We start from the raw sequence: 17,103 nt of genomic DNA on the forward strand, positions 1-17,103 counted from the left end.
ATGAAGTCAGATGGAAAAATCCTAAAAAATAATCAACAGACCAAACTCAGCAGTATATAAAAATTATACTACATCATGAGAAATTGAAGTTTATTCTAGAAGCGTGAAGTTGGTTTAGCATTCAAAAATTGAGCAATGCAATTCACATTAACAAAATAGATAATCTTAATGAATAAAGAAAAAACATTTGACACCTCTTTATGTTTAAAAAAGCTCAACAAACTAGGAAGAGAAAGGAACTTCCTTAGGGGCACCTGGATGGCTCAGTTGGCTAAGTGTCTATCTTTGGCTCAGGTCATGATCTCAGGGTGGTCCTGGGATTGAGCCCCACATCGGGATCCCTGCTCAGTGGGGAGCCTGCTTCTCTCTCTCCCTCTGTCCTTTCTCCCCCTGCTCGTGCTCTCTCTCTCTTATAAATAAATAAATAAATAAAATCTTTTAAAAAAAGGGAACTTCCTTAATCTGATAAAGAATATCTACAAAAACAAACAAAAAAACAACAAACAAAACAAAAAAGCCTACATAGCTAACACAATAGTGAAATTTTGAATGCTTTTTCCCTCCCTGAGTTTTGGAGTAGACAAGGATGCCTGCTCCCCACTTCTATTTAATATTGTAACAAAAATCATAGTTAGTGCAATAAGGTAAGAAAAAGAAATAAAAGGTATAAAGATTAGAAAAGATGAGGTTAAAAAGCCATTATTTGCAGATGATATGACTGTGTATCTAAAATATTTAGATTAATGAAACTATTAGATTTAATTAGTGAATCTACCAAGTTGCTAGATATAATATCAATATACAAAAATCAAGTGTACTTTTCTATATTCATTATAAACAATTAGCAAATTAAATGAAAATATCATTTATAATAGCCATACAAATTGAACATTTAGGAGTAAATCTAATGAAAGAGGTTCAAGAGATCTATCCTAAAATGTACAAGGCATTGAAATTAAAGATAACTTGGGGCACCTGGGTGGCTCAGTTGTTAAGCGTCTGCCTTCGGCTCAGGTCAGGATCCCAGGGTCCTGGGATCGAGCCCCGCATCGGGCTCCTGCTTGGTGGGCAGCCTGCTACTCCCTCTCCCACTCCCCCTGCTTCCGTTCCCTCTCTCACTGTGTCTCTCTCTGTCAAAGATAAAAATAAAATCTTTAAAAAAAAAAAGAAATTAAAGATAAATAAATGCGGGCATATACATGTTAATGGATTGGAAGACTCAATATTGTTAAGATATCAATTCTCCCCAAGTTGATCTAGAGATTTCATGTACTCTCATTCAAAATCCCAGCAGGACATTCTGTGAAAATTGAAAGCTCATTTCAGAATTTATATGAAATGCAAAGGACCTAGAATATAGAATAGTCCATCAAGACAATCTTGAGGAAAAAGAATAAAGTTGGAACACTTATAATACTGGATAGCAAGATTTACTATAAAGTTCCTTATGAAGACAGAGTTGCATTGACTCAGAACAAGACAAATAGACTAATGGAACAGAATAAAGAATACAGAAAGAAACACATATGGTCACCTAATTTCTAACAAAGGTACCACTGCAATTTAGGGGCAAAGGATGATGCTTTATATGGAAAAAGATGAACTTGAACTTGAACACATCATATATGAACATTACTTCCACATGGATTATAGATCTAAATGAGAAAGGTAAAACAATAAACTTCTAGAATAAAATTTGGGAGAATTTTTAGGCAAAAAATTCTTAATCAGGACACAAAAATTACTAACCATAAAATTAAAAAAAACTGAATAAGCTAGGACTTATTAAAAATAAGAACTTCTATACTTCTATTCATTTAAAATACATGATTAAGAGAGAAAAGATAAGCCATAGAATGGGAGAAGATGTTTACATCTATACAACAATAGACTAGTGTTCAGAAAAAAAAGAAAACACCAACTCCTGCAAATCAATAAGTAAAAGACATTTCATAAAGAGGTTATCTAAATGGACCAATAAGAATATACAAAATGCTCTGTATGTCATTAAATATCTGGGAAATACAAATTAAAGCCATCATTATATTTTGCTGTATATACACCAGGCTAAAATTGAAATATATTGGCAAGGATATGGAGCAACTGGAACGTTGATATATTGCTGGTGGGAGTGTAGACTGGAGAGTTGTTTGGTAGCATCTATTAAAGCTTAACATTGCTTACCCCATGGCACAGCAAGATATTTAAAGATTTATTTGAGAGAGAGAGAGAGAGAGAGAGAGAGTACCTGTGCAAGAGAGAGCTCAGGGGGAGGGAGGACAGAGGGAGAGAATCTCAAGCAGACTCCCCACTGAGTGGGAGCCCAATGTGGGGCTCAATCTCACAAACCTGAGATCGTGACCTGAGCTGAAATCAAGAGTCAGATGCCTAACCTACTGAGCCAGCCAGGCATCCCAGCACAGCAAGATATTTATTCAAGAGAAATGAATGCATGTATCCATCAAAAGACATGTGCAAGAAAGTTCATGGCAGCTTTATTTATAATAGCCCCAATCTGAAATCAATTCAAACATCCATAAACAGGAGAATGAATAAATCAATCGTGGTTTATTCATACAATGGAATACTTCTTAGGAATAAAAAAGAAGCAAACTAATGTGACAATATGGTTGATTCTCACAGACATAATGATGGGCAAAAGAAACCAAAAACAAGTGACTACTATTTGATTCTATTTATACGCAGTTCAAGAACAGGCAAAACTATTCTATCATGACAGAAGTCAGAATAGTGGTTACTTTTTGAGGGTGGGGTGTTGACTGTAAGGAACCCAGTCATCTAGCGTGCTAGAAATATTCTATACCTTTTTTTATTTTTTGAGAGAGAGAGCACGCCTGAGTGGGGGCGGAGGGGAGCAGAAGGAAAGGGAGAGAGAGAATCCTAAGCAGGCTCCACGCCCAGCACGGAGCCCGACACAGGGCTCGATCTCTCAACCCCAATATCATGACCTGATCCAAAATCAAGAGTTGGATGCTTAACTGCCTGAGCCATCCAGATGCCCCAGAAATATTTTATATCTTGATCTGAGTGTTGTCTCCATAGTTGTTATACATATATATTCATTGAGCTGAACACCTAAGATTTGATGTTTATAGTAAATGATGCTGGATCAATTGTGTATCCATATGGAATAAAATTAGCCTGGCTTCCTACCTCACTTCCCTGAATTTATAGAAGATATTTATAACAAGTTAGAATCATCTTAAAGTCCCAAAATGAGGGAATATTTAAAGTATACAGGAAGGGCGCCTAGGTGGCTCAGTTGATTAAACTCAGACTCTTGATTTCAGCTCATGTCATGATCTCAGGGTTGTGAGATCAAGCCCTGCATAGGGCTCTGTGCTCGGCATGAAGCCTGCTTAAGATTCTCTCTCTCCCTCTGCCCCTTATCCCCATGCTCTGTCTCTAAAAATAAATTAAAAATAAATAATAATAATAAAGTATATATGACACACAACCTAATAATAATAATAATAATAATAATATAGTATATATGACACATCCTTAAGTTAGAAATATTATGTGGCATTAAAAGTGTTTTTTTTAAGATTTTATTTATTTATTTGACAGAGAGAGAGACAGCGAGAGAGGGAACACAAGCAGGGGGAGTGGGAGAGGGAGAAGCAGGCTTCCCGCCGAGCAGGGAGCCCGATGTGGGGCTCGATCCCAGGACCCTGGGATCATGACCTGAGCCGAAGGCAGACGCTTAACGACTGAGCCACCCAGGTGCCCCTAAAAGTGTGTGTGTGTGGTTTTTTTTTTTTTTTTAAAGCTTTTATTTATTTGAGAGAGAGAGAGAGCAAATGAGCAGAGGGAGGGAGAAGCAGGCTCCTCACTGAGCAGGGAGCCCAACGTGGTGCTCAATCCCAGGACCCTGGGATCATGACCTGACCCGAAGGCAGACATTTAACAACTGAGCCACCTAGGCACCCCCATTAAAAGTGTGTTAAAGTGTTTGCTACAACGTGGAAAACACCTATAACATTGGGTAAAAAAGGCAGACCACAAAAATTCTGTATAAAGAATTATCAAAACTATATAAAAATATGTACAGAGAAAAGTCTGGAGGGAAGTGACACCAAAGTGTTAGTAGTGGTTATTTGTTGTCGTGGGGTGGCAAAATAATGGGAAGACTTTTTTCTTATTTGTATTTTTCTGTAGCATGCAAAATTTCAAGACTTCAGTAACGGCAGAACAAACTTTTAAAAAATATCTTTTTCTTTCCAAAATCAAAACTCTGCCCTTCACGTTTCTCTGTCAACTGCTGCCCTGCTTTATTAATCCTTCAAGCTTTTCTGCTTTCTGTTCTCATCACAAAATGTGTTCACTACTTCCTGTGGCTGGCTACACTGAGGCTTCTCAGCTGCCACCACCTTATAGCATCCCACCCTAACTCCCAGGTAAGACAGAAGGCCTTTGGGCTGGATACTCTTTATTGTCAAGTTAATAAAGGATACCCAAGGAAGAGAGGCTGTGAAGTCTCCCTTGTTGCCCAACAAAAGGGGTAGGTGTAATAGATGTAATTTGCCTGTCCCCATTCTGAGACAGGCAAATGCAAATTTTCATGCACCTAGTGGATGAGCATTTCCTCTACAGTGGTGGTGAGAAATGTTTTATTTCTAGAAGGGGCACTTGCAGCCCAAAGGGAAAACCTCCCCCTCCACTTCATAGGACCACTGAGCTGCAGAGTTGTTGCAGCATGTATGCAGGGATGGGAGAAGTTAGGGTCACTCACAATGTAGATTCTCAGACTCTGCTCAGACTTATTGGAGCAAATCTCTAAAAGGAGGGACCTGGGTTTTGCCCCTTAATGTCTGTCAGGTGATTCCCATCCCCTTCATTTTTTAAACATTATTTGATATATATATTTGATATATTGAAAATTATTTGATATATATAAATATATGTATTTTAATAAAGTATAATTATAAAATGTACATATATGAACCTATCACCCAGCCCAGAGCTGGATCATTAACAATAATTTATTTATATTTACCTATGTGATTATCTCTGATGCCTTCCTCTTGCCTCCCTATGAGAAGCAACATTTCACATTGTGTGTTTTCCATTCTACTAAAATATTTAAAAAAATATAGTTTTTGGGGGGCGCCTCGGTGGCTCAGTCGGTTAAGCGTCTGCCTTCGGCTCAGGTCATGATCTCAGGGTCCTGGGATCGAGCCCGCATCGGGCTCCCTGCTTGGTGGGAAGCCTGCTTCTCCCTCTCCCACTCCCCCTGCTTGGGTTCCCTCTCTCGCTGTCTCTCTCTGTCAAATAAATAAATAAATAAATCTTTAAAAATATATATAGTTTTTGTCTCCTTGGCATCTATGCCTGTAAAATATATTATTGTTTTGCTTGTTCTTTATTTTTTTCATGAATTTTTTATTGTGATAAAGTATATATAACATAAATTTTCTTTTTACCAATTTTAAAGTGTACAGTTCAATGGCATTAATTACATTTGTAATGTTGTGTAACCATCACCACCATTGCCAATACTTTTTCATCATCCCAAACAGAAACTCTGTACCCATTAAGCAATAATACCCCATTCTCCCCTCCCCCAGCCCCTGGTAAACTCTCATCTACTTTGTGTCTATGAATTTGCCTCTCCTAAATATTTCACATAAGTGGAATCATACAATATTTTTGTGCCCGGTTTCTTTCAGTTAGCATAATATTTTCCAAGTTTATTCATTGTTCTAGCATGTGTCAGAACTTTTTATAGGTGAATAGTAGTCCATTGTATGTATATGCCACATTTTGTTTATTCATCTGTTGAAGGACACTTGGATTGTTTCTACCTTTCGGCTATTGTGAATAATGCTGCAATGAATATTGGTGTACAAGTATCTGTTAGAGTCTCTATTTTCTTTTCTTTTAAAGATTTTATTTATTTATTTGACAGAGAGAGAGAGAGTGCACGAGCAGGGAGAGGAAGGACAGAGGGAGAGGGAGAAGATCCCAGGACCCTGGGATCATGACCTGAGCTGCAGGCAGACACTTAACCGACTGAGCCACCCAGGCGCCCCAAAGTGGTATCATTCTTTTTAAAAATTTTATTATTTATTTATTTTTTTTAAAGATTTTATTTATTTATTGACAGAGAGAGACACAGCGAGACAGCAGAGGGGGAGAAGCAGGCCTCCCACGGAGCAGGGAGCCCGATGCGGGGCTCGATCCCAGGACCCTGGGACCATGACCTGAGCCGAAGGCAGACGCTTAATGACTGAGCCACTCAGGCGCCCCTTAATAACCATTCTTTACCCATATAACCAGTTTATTTTTTATTTTCAGGATAGTATTCAATAAATTACATGAGATATTCAGCACTTCATTATAAAATAGACTTTGTGTGAGATGATTTTGCCCAACTGTAGGCTAACGTAATTGTTCTGAGCACATTTATTTATTTATTTATTTATTTTTAAGATTTTATTTATTTATTTGAGAGAGAGAATGAGATAGAGAGAGAGAGCATGAGAGGGGGGAGGGTCAGAGGGAGAAGCAGACTCCCCGCCGAGCAGGGAGCCCGATGCGGGACTCGATCCCGGGACTCCAGGATCATGACCTGAGCCGAAGGCAGTCACCCAACCAACTGAGCCACCCAGGCGCCCCTGTTCTGAGCACATTTAAGGTAGGCCAGGGTAAACTATGATGTTTGGCAGGTTAGGTGTATTAAATGAATTTCTGACCTACAGTATTTTCAACTTAAGCTGGTTTGTCAGGATGCAGCCCCATTATAAGCTGAGGAAGTTCTGTATTCCATTATACAAATACACCATGTTATTTAGCCGTTCCCCTATTAAAAATTTTATTTGAGTGTAGTTGACACACAATGTTACATTAGTTTCAGGTGGACACCATAGTGATTCACCATCTCCATGGGTTCTGCTGTGCTCACCCCAAGGGTAGCTGCCATCTGTCCCCATATGACGCTAGTACCATATCCTTGACTCTATTCCCTATGCTGTGCCTTTTATTCCCATGACTTATTCTTTCCATACTGGAAGCTCTATCTCCTACTGCCTTTCACCCATTTGCCCATCTCCCCCGCTCCCCCCACCTCAGCCATTTCCCTCTGGGAGCCATCAGCTTGTTCTCAGTATTTATAGGTCTGATTCTGCTTTTTGCTTGTCTGTAGCCAATCCCTTATTGATGGACATTTGTGCTATTTCCAGTTGTCTTGCTATTACATCAGTGCCACCATGAATACCCCAAAGTGATTCTTTTGTACATTCTAACCTAAGAATCACTGACCTTTTGTTTAATGAACAGAGCAATATTTTATTGAGTTGCTATTAAATATCAACTGAATAATACTTGAGATATAGAGGTGGAGACATTCGACTGAAGTGTATTGATTTTTCCCAACTGCTATTTGGATTAATTACTGGACTACATTTGGGGCACCCGGGTGGTGCAGTTGGTTGAGCGCCTGACCCATGGTTTCGGTTCAGGTCGTGACCTCAGGGTTCTGAGATCGAGCCCCATGATGGGCTCTGCAATCAGCAAGAAGTTTGCTTGAGACTCTCTTCCTCTGCCCCTCCCCCCTCAAATAAATAAATAAATCTTAAAAAAATAATTACAGGACTATAATACCATGAGAACCACTGTCGTGGAGTATGGTCTGCGTCAGCCTACACTATAGCTTTAACCATTTTGTGTGATTTTTTGCCAAGAGCTATCAAAGAAGACACAATAAATACATTTTACTGATTTCAGGTTGGAGAACTTTTAAGCAATAGGGCGATGTCAACACTGGGGGTGGAAAATGACTGTGAAAAGGAAATGCTTTCTTTAGAACCCTGTCTCAGCCAGGTTGCAGCAGCGTCCATAAGTGGGTTTCAGATAACGCACACAAGGGCTTTTTCGGCACTGAAAACGCTCCAAAACAAAGAGACACAGATTGACACCTCCTCCCCCAGTCCTGCGCACAGTGGCTGATTTCGGGAAACCCTTTGGCAGCCACATGGGGTCATAGTGTGGCCAGGCTTCTATGGGGTTTATAGAGAAACACCAGGGGAAACTCAAGTGTGAAGCAAGAGCTCAACTCTTAACAGGGATGCTGTTTGTGGCTCTGTTACTGGAAAATGCGATGACCTTATTAACAAGGTCAAAGTTGTGTAGACACAGGAATTACAAAATTGAGGAGGGGGTGGAGTGAGATACTGCGGACATAAAAGCATCAGCAGGAGGCCCCCACAGTACTTCTCTTCCAAAGCCAGGACAAACCGAAGATGAGGTGAGCCTGCAGCTCTGCTGCTTCTCCCCCTTTCCCTAGCTTACTTCAACCTTCTCTGTGTACATCCTTTACCCCTGGGACAGCCCAGTTATGGGAGAAACCAAAGGAGAGATGCAAAACAAACCCAAAGAGATAGGGCAGATGAGTTAAATCATAGCGAATTAAGAGGTTTCGTGTGTTAAATCTTCTGCTTTTCTGCATCCGTGAGAACGTGACTTACTCTACGGGATGGCTCTTTCCTTGGGGTTACAGTTTTCATCTTTGCGGGGGATGCCTGTCAGTGGCCCCCATGGTAGGCTTTCTGGCAATTTAAATATGTTCATTAGCAGATGTTTTCATTTTTAAAAAATGTATAGGACCAACAGTAACTAACACATATAAATGACCCAATGAAGGCACTGAGATTTTATCAAAATAACAAAAAATTTTTTTTTGAAATGTTGAAATCTCAAGACTACAAACTTGGCATAGCCAAGCAAGCTCTGTAGAGCTGGCCTCGGTCAGCAAGACGGGGAAGTGGTGAGTGGGCCTGGCCACTGATGCCCGAGTCCACAGTCAGGCTTTCAGGAAGCCGGTTATCTGCCTGGGAACCTTTTTTGGCATTTTGGGGGTTTCCTGAAGACAAAAAAAATAGTAGGAAAACCATGTATGTGTTTTAAATTCTGTATACTTAAAACATCTTATCATGGAAAAATTTAAAAAGTAGAGAGAATAGCCTAGGAAACCCCTGTTTTCCATCTTCAGGTCATCCACATTTTATTAGCAGCACCCTGTAGCCCAGGACCTTAGGGGTGCCTGAGGGAGGCTTTTTGCAGGGGAGCTCACATATTATTGGCAATTTAATGTTTCCTAAACGGTGCCAGAAACTGAGGCCCACAGATCTATGTGCCTTCCTATCTCGGTGGTTCCTCTCGGAAGCCCACGTAGAATTCCGAGCGGCGCAGAGCACGCGGGAACCTGGGTGTACTGGGAAGCTGCCCCACCGAGTGGGTGTGTGGATGATGGTGGCAGGCCCCTTCTTGGTGTCAGCACTTCCACGAAGCTTCTTCTCTGGCGGCCTGACAGGAGGGGTGTGGGTGCGCATGTGCGCGCGTGAGGCGGGGAAACCTGTCGTGCAGCCCTTCTTGTCCTCTCTCGCAGAGCCCTGGGAGCTGTCATTGCCCTCCTGCTTTGCGGGCAGCTTTTCGCAGTGAGCACTGACAGTGAGGCCACAGATCATGCAGGTAGGTGTCTGGGTTTGTGTGGGAGTCTCATGTCCCAGCACTGCTGTGCCTCCTTTTGACCCTATCAGATCTGCACCCTCTCTTTGGGAAGAGCCAGTTCCTCCTTCTCGTCCTAATCTCTGGTGTTTCAGTCCAGTGAAGCACACTGGGGAGCCAGCCAGGATAGAGGGGGGATGGCCTTCCCTTTGGCTTCCATTTGAGGTGGAGGGTGGCTGATGTGCACAGCATCTTCTTCTCAACGGACTTCTCACGGGTCTCTGGCATCAGTCTCTGAGTACCAACCTCCTCCTCCTATGATTTTTCTTTGCAGAGGTCAGTGTCCCAAAGCCCCCAGAGATTGAAAATGGCTACGTGGAGCACTTGGTTCGTTACCAGTGTAAGCCCTTCTACAGACTGCGCACTGAAGGAGACGGTAAGACCTGGACAAGTGTCCCTGCGCACAGCACCCCCCCCCCCCCCCCCGCCCCTGGGTCTTTCCATGATGACCGGGGCCAAGGGTGAGGGGCCAGAAAACTGACATGTTCTCCTTGGAACCAGAAGAGGTAGATTCTAATAAGGGTTTTGTCACCAGTAACTGTGGCCTTTTGGGCAAATTATCTTAGCCTCAAGTTTGCCCCTTTACTAAGGGGAGGTAATGCCATGTAGCCTATTCATCCCAAAGGAGATGTGGTAAAAGAACCAAGGGTGGCACCAGTGATGACGACAGGTGGCCCTGACCTAGTATCGTGCTCCCTGCGCTAAGTGCTTCACATGTATTTGCTCAGAGTTCTCACGACAGCCCCCTGAAGAGATCTTATTACTATTCTCATTGTGCTGATGAGGAAGCGCAGGCACAGAGAGGTTGAGTAACTTGCTCAAGTTCAGGTGGCCGGTAAGAGGGAGAGTCAGAATTTGAACCCCAATTCCTATACTGTACTGCGTCGCCGCCACCACACATCTGTCCTGCGGGGCTTCACCGGCGCCCCAGCACTTGGCTTCCAGCACAATGCTCCTCCCTTCCTCCTCTCCCCTGCCCCTTCCTTCTCCTTTCTTTAATCACCTTTAAACACCTTCCCTCCTCATGCTAGGTCCAGACTCAATTTCTCTTCTGACTCACTTCTTTCCTTTTGTTTCAGGACTGTACACCTTGAACAGTGAGAAGCACTGGACAAACAAGATCATTGGAGAGAAGCTGCCTGAATGTGAAGCAGGTAGGAAGCCAGGGGTCTTGGGAAGCAGACCAAGGGGAGGTGTTGATTGAGAGTGTCCTGCATGGGCAGGCATCTGGATCAAAACGTCCCAGAGGCATATCCTTCCCGACTGGTTTCCTCTGAGCATATGAGAGCCAAGACGGGGGACGAGGGAGAGCCACAAAGGGTCAGGCTGATAAGTGAACTTTTAGGTGAGGACACTCCCAGTAAAGTTCACTAAGGATCTTGCTCATTTAGACCTTCAGGATATTGGCTGAATCCACGGTCTACACTGCCCTCTAGGGTCAGGAGGCCCTATATGTACACACAGGCTGCCCAGGGAGCCCAGGATCAAGTGTAAAGCAAGCTCCAGGAAGAACGAGTTGTGGGAGGACAGAACAAAACCAAATCCATGGAAGTGTGACGCAGGCTGGAGAGGGGTTAGGACTTCTGTTTCTTGTTATTAGGAAGAGATGTTGCTCTTTCCGTGTCCCTCCTGGGACCAGAGGATTTTGCCTGCCCTCTTCTGCCAATAGCAGTGCAGAACTACTAACCTGCCTTGTATTAACTGCAATATCTAAAATCTGAGTTCTGGCCAATGCTGCAACAGATCACTCTTTATTCAGAGGATGAATTATTATAGCTTCTCATCCTCACAATGAATTTCAGGGAGTTGTGGATGTGGCTTTTTGTGATAAATGATTTAAATATACATACAGTTCATCAGCCAGGGTTTGAAAATCTCAGCAATACTTCTTTTGTGTGTGTGTGAGCTAGAAAAGCAGGAACTAGAACTGTGTCTTAGTGATGTACACAACTTTATAAAAAAGAACCATTTTAAACTGTAAACAATGGAAATGAGAGGAGCAGGTGGTAAAGGCAAGGCATGTCAATATTTCTAGCTGTGCAGAAATTAACACGACAGTTCAGACAGCAGCAACCACCACCGCTGTCCCCCTTTCGCACACCGGGAGACTCACATTCCTGCTCATGACTTTCTTGCTCTCCTTGACAGTATGCGGGAAGCCCAAGAACCCGGTGGATCAGGTGCAGCGCATCGTGGGTGGATCCGTGGATGCCAAAGGCAGCTTTCCCTGGCAGGCCAAGATGGTCTCCAACCATAACCTCACCTCGGGGGCCACCCTGATCAACGAACAATGGCTGTTGACCACAGCTAAAAATCTCTTCCTGGGCCACACGGATGATGCAAAAGCAAAGGACATTGCCCCTACTTTAACACTCTATGTGGGGAAAAATCAGCTTGTGGAGATTGAAAAGGTGGTTCTCCACCCTGACTACTCCAATGTCGATATCGGGCTCATCAAACTCAAGCAGAAGGTGCCCATTGATGAGAGGGTAATGCCCATCTGTCTACCTTCCAAAGATTACACAGAAGTGGGGCGCATGGGCTATGTGTCTGGCTGGGGGCGGAATTCCAACTTGAATTATACTGAGCTACTCAAGTATGTCATGCTGCCGGTGGCTGATCAGGACAAATGTGTACAGCACTACGAAGGCAGCACAGTGCCCGAGAAGAAGTCACCCAAGAGCCCCGTGGGGGTGCAGCCCATACTGAACGAGCACACCTTCTGCGCCGGCTTCTCCAAGTTTCAGGAAGACACCTGCTACGGTGATGCTGGCAGTGCCTTTGCTGTTCACGACCAGGACGAGGACACGTGGTACGCGGCCGGAATCCTGAGCTTTGACAAGAGCTGTACTGTGGCCGAGTACGGCGTCTACGTGAAGGTGCCCTCCGTTCTGGCCTGGGTTCAGGAAACCATGGCGGGTAGCTAATGCTGGCCGGCTGGCAGTGCTTGCCCGAGGGCCAGAACTCACTCTGGAAGAGGGGAAAGCAGATGGCAGTGGAGGGGAGAAAACACGGTGTGAGGCGGTGCTGAGCCAATAAAGAGCTTTCTTTTGAGTCACTTCTGTGCTGTTTTTATTCTCTCATTTATGGTACAGCAACAGCTAAGTAGTAGAGTGGTATATACTGGGAGTGTGGCAGAAACCAGCCCAAGCCAACTAGAAACCCCTAAGGCGACACAGAACTGTCCCGTGCTGGGGTCACCCTCAGCGAAAGACCCTCAGAGACAAGGAAACAGACTTGGAGAAGGCAAGTGATTTGCTTAAGGCTACACAGCGGGTAAGCAGTGCGGCTGAACTCACCGCGAACCCAGGCCGGTCTGAATAGGAAACTCGGCTCTCTGCCCCGCACGCTCTTGCTTCTGGGCACTGAGCGAGGGGAGCGTGTGGGCTGATGAAGAAGAGGCCAGCTCAACGTGGGACAAAGACGAGGGTTCTGCCGCAGGCAGAATCTTACTAGTTGTGCTCCCACACAGCGGCACTTCAGAAAACAAAGTAAGATGGGGGAAAGGCAGCAGTTATGGACTTGCTGGGTCCAGATCGCAGCGTGGCCGTCTGTCTGCCAAAAGCCTTCAGTTCCCGCTTTCCTTCCCGAGCGGCTCGAACCGGATCATCTCTAACGTCCCTCCCAACATTCTGGAACTCGGTAAAGAGTTACAGGTCTCTTCCTCAATAGGGTAAGGGTAGGCTTTCCCCGGATGGAAGAAACCTATCCTTTACCAGGAGCCAAGTGCAAGCCACCTGAGTCTTCCCTTTCACAAAGACAGGCTCTTGCTATTAAGGGTCTCCCAGAAGAACAGTTTCAGAACCCTTGTAAGCAGGAGGCTCTTCTAACTTCTTCCACTCTTTCCAGCTAGTTAAGCCTTCAGCACACTGACCTTTCATCAAGACACCTCTTGTCACATGAAGATAGGGCCTCTCCTTCTCACTGCTGTAAAATGCCCCCTGATGTCAGTGTTTTCACACCAGGGCCTGCCCTGCACTGTGGAGCTGTCCTCAAACACATGCTCCCGATCCATCAACACTTTTCAACCCCTTAGAGCTGGTGGACCAGTGGAGCTCTTACATCTCTATTCTAAAACCTGTGAAAGAGAGAAGAGCCAGAAACGGAAATTTGCTACACACACATAAACAAAATGCCTCTCAGAATACAGTTACGTCTTTTTCTTCTGGTACTACTTCAGCACTAGGTTTTCTTGAAGAAAAAAACCACTCTTTTCTTGAAGAATTATCTGCTTGCATTAAGTGGCTTCTGGCCATTGTTCAGGACGAAAATACTAAGGAGAAGCCTTTGGCATTTTCTCAATTCACTTATCTTCTCTGGCTTCCTCCCCAGCAGCACCTCCTGCCCTCCTGGGCTAGCCTTCAGGTTTCAGTGACCCTGAACTCCCCGTAGCTCTCTGCACACGTTCTGCTGCCTCCAGCATTGGGCCTTCTTCCTCCTGGCGTCCTCTCCTGGGAAACGACTCCCCCCTTCCACACAAGCACCTCCTGCCCCCCCTGGAGATGCAGGCCTTGTCTCCTGTGAGAAGCCTCTTCCCGCTCAGGAGTCATCTGTATTTATGGAGCATCGGGCACTGGGCAGGGCATCCAGTATGAACTCATCAAGACTTGCGGAATGGAAAGCAACTAAGGTAGGAACAAGAACACAAATCGGGACTTCAGAGAAACATTCCCTGAAGACCTCGGGAGGAGAGGAGACAGGAGAACTTTATGCATGCAAGTTCTGAGTTTTTGCTGATATCTGCGCACTTACCCCATGTCAATACCGTGTGACTCAGGCTCTGACAGAAAGTCCAACGAACAGTGAGAGGCAATGAAGATGTTTTATTCTTTCACAGGGGTCTGGAAGGAGGCAGGTCTAGAGCTCACGCAGAGGCTCAAAACATCAGGGACCCAGGGTCTTTTTATTGTTCTTCTCCGCACGTTCACTTTTCATCCCAGGGCTGGTCCTCGTGGTCCTAGGATGGCTGCTGCAGTCCCAAGGATCAGGATAACCAGAGCAGGAAGAGGGGAGAGAACACAGAGGTGGTGGCGGCTCTCTCCTTTCATCAGCTAAGGACACAAAAGCCCCCAGCAGCCTTCCTCCTGTGCCCCATCAGTGGTGACCTCTTCCTACAGATGAGGCTCAGAAAGGATGCAGCTGGTAAAGGGGGGACACACTTGCAGCGACAGTGCTGGCCTGCACAGAACTGGGCTTCTGCTGGCCACGAGCTGTCGAGCAGGTCGATGCTGCCTGGCCCACGGCCCTCCGGCTCTGTATCTCCTCCTTGTTCTGGAAAGTCAGGATCCAGAGGTTTTGAGAGAAGCAGTGACTTGCCCAAGTGGAGGCAGGTTATGTCGGGGATGCCGCAAGAGCGAGAATTCTTCATAAAGTTATTAAAACAGGCAAATACCATAAAGACGTTATTTCTAACAATTCTGACAACTCTTTCCAGTCCTGAGTGCTTGGAGTGAAATTCTCTGCCTCAGAGAGAGGCAGAACTCTGACTTCTGGGAGAAACCTGCTCCTACTGACTACAGGTAGTTAATTTTTTGTTTAACTCAAATTGGGTGCTGGATGGTAAAGGTTCAAGGTCTCATTTCTTGGGCTATTTCATAACATAAAAACTAGTAAAATGAGCAAACCGAGATACTGTTTTATTATTACTATTTTTTTAAGATTTTATTTATTTGACAGAGAGAGAGATAGTGAGAGCAGGAACACAGACAGGGGGAACGGGAGAGGGAGAAGCAGGCTTCCCACCAAGCAGGGAGCCCGATGCTGGGCTTGATCCCAGGACCCTGGGATCATGACCTGAGCCGAAGGCAGACGCTTAACCGACTGAGCCACCCAGGCGCCCCCCGAGATACTGTTTTAAAAGTCTCAGCCAGAAAGTTTCCAAAATAAAACAAATTTGCCCACTCTCAGTAGAGAATCATTTATCCAAGAGAAACAAGGATAACAGGACTGGAGATGGGAGAGCACGGGATAAATATCTGCACGGAGGAATGGGCGAGGGGGAGCGTGTGCGCGTTGTGTATGTGTGTACATCTAGTGTATAAAAGCAGTGTTTCTGTTCTTGTGGGAACAGATTTTCTATTTTACTTGTGTATCAAGTATACACAGTTAAATTAAACTGTACTAGGCAACGTTTAGAAGGGTTCTGTATCATCTTAAGGAATAAGGAGAAGCACAATATAGATTTAAAAAATCACGCTGGGAAAACGGACCACGGTTGTCTTGACTGCTCTGAGGTTTGCAGGGAGCAGACATTTCAGCATCCACCCCTGCTAATCATGGTACCAGCGTGGCCTTCTATGTGGGGGCAGGGTATTTCCTGTCAGATGTCTTCTCTGCTGGGACGCTGAGCACCTTTCTGAAGGGCTCCAGGAAGAGAGCATAGCTGGGCTCAGGTACTGCTTCAAGATGTGCCTTTGTCTTCAACTTTCAGTAGTAAATGTGCTAAATGTCTTGATAGAGGAGGTCATATTTGGGAATATTCTTGGGATCAATAGGACTTTGGACAATAAGTTTTCCCCTCATCGCTCCTCGATAAATTACTTCAATCAGATCTATGAAGTCCTGCTTAGTTTTGAAACTTCCCACAAACTTAGTGTGATCCGGAGACCTAGAGAGCACAGAAGAAAAACAACCTTGCTCAGAACTTTGGGCGATGACTCGCTGCAGACCTTCAGGAACAACAAAATGAATCGCAGCTCTGTAACTTTCTTCTCGTTGGGGAGACTTAAGACATGAAGCCTGACATTGATTTCTCTGGTTGCAATTACCGGGCCCATCTGATAAAGGACTAAAGCCAGTGCCGTCGGCCACTGGGGTGGCATGTGAGCCCCATCATGCAAGGGCCCCCGCTTCAAAATCTGTTTTCATCACTTCTTAGCTCCGTATCCAGTAGAACTGCCTGGATGCTGGCGTGGGCATAGTCTGCTGCTGCTGCTGTTGGCTACATTGTGTAAAGCCCGTTAACTGGTCATTGTCTCTGAGTTCCCCTCACTTACACTTTTGAGTGGTGGGTATGAAATCTTTGTTTTTATTTTTTTACTATTTCAAACTTCAAGTCTGTTAATTGTAGAAATTTTTTAGAAAAAAAAAATTACCAGTGAGGCCAGAGGCTGCATGTGGTGCATGTCCTTCCAATCTGCATGCGCACGCGTGTACGTATGTGTATGCAGATGCATTTCTTTTTTCAAAATCATGGCAATTATATCATGCAAACTATTTTGTAATGTGCTTTTCCAACCCACATATAACCTTTTTCTTTCAAAGTTATTAAACTTGCATCCACAACGTTATATGAAATTGATATCTAGTATCCCTCTATGGACATCTACGTTCTTTCTATGTATTTTGCTTTCTAAATAATGGTGGGATGAATATTCATGCAGCTAATTTTGCCCACTTTCACGATTATTCTTCCATCAGAGAAATTCCTGGATATGCAATTGGTGGGTTAAAAATTTTACTTTTTTTTGGGCGCCTGGGTGGCTCAGTCGTTAAGTGTCTGCCTTTGGCTCAGGTCATGATCCCAGGGTCCTGGGATCGAGTCCCACATCGGGCTCCCTGCTTGGCGGGAAGCCT

General features: G+C 44.4%; 2 protein-coding genes across 6 annotated transcripts in view; one reads left to right on the forward strand and one right to left on the reverse strand.

Moving 5' to 3' along the window:
• TXNL4B (thioredoxin like 4B) overlaps positions 1-17,103 on the reverse strand; it is a 40,655-nt gene that overhangs the window by 17,439 nt on the left and 6,113 nt on the right. Inside the window, exon 4 of one of the 5 annotated variants that reach the window (XM_045890822.3) lies at positions 6,098-14,497. The exons of 1 other annotated variant lie outside the window; for it this stretch is intronic. In XM_045890822.3, coding sequence (XP_045746778.1) covers positions 14,413-14,497 — 85 coding nt within the window. In that variant the 3' untranslated portion in view covers positions 6,098-14,412. 3 more of the 5 variants (XM_064580864.1, XM_064580863.1, XM_045890821.3) reach the window with 3 other exon arrangements.
• Positions 8,061-12,586, forward strand: LOC123855301 (haptoglobin). The gene is made up of 5 exons (XM_045890820.2): positions 8,061-8,269; positions 9,410-9,492; positions 9,803-9,904; positions 10,608-10,682; positions 11,677-12,586. The coding sequence occupies exons 1-5, from the start codon at positions 8,265-8,267 to the stop codon at positions 12,453-12,455; spliced, it is 1,044 nt and encodes a 347-aa protein (XP_045746776.1). The 5' UTR covers positions 8,061-8,264; the 3' UTR covers positions 12,456-12,586.

Source organism: Mirounga angustirostris, unplaced genomic scaffold (genome assembly GCF_029215605.1).
Source record: "Mirounga angustirostris isolate CCGP_5_RB_7025 unplaced genomic scaffold, mMirAng1.0.hap1 SCAF_16, whole genome shotgun sequence".
NCBI lineage: Eukaryota > Metazoa > Chordata > Mammalia > Carnivora > Phocidae > Mirounga > Mirounga angustirostris.

Coding starts and splice junctions, on each gene's coding strand:
- LOC123855301 (XM_045890820.2), top strand. Junction 9,905..10,607: donor ACTGCGCACTGAAGGAGACG/GTAAGACCTGGA, acceptor CTTTTGTTTCAG/GACTGTACACCTTGAACAGT. Junction 10,683..11,676: donor GCTGCCTGAATGTGAAGCAG/GTAGGAAGCCAG, acceptor TCTCCTTGACAG/TATGCGGGAAGCCCAAGAAC.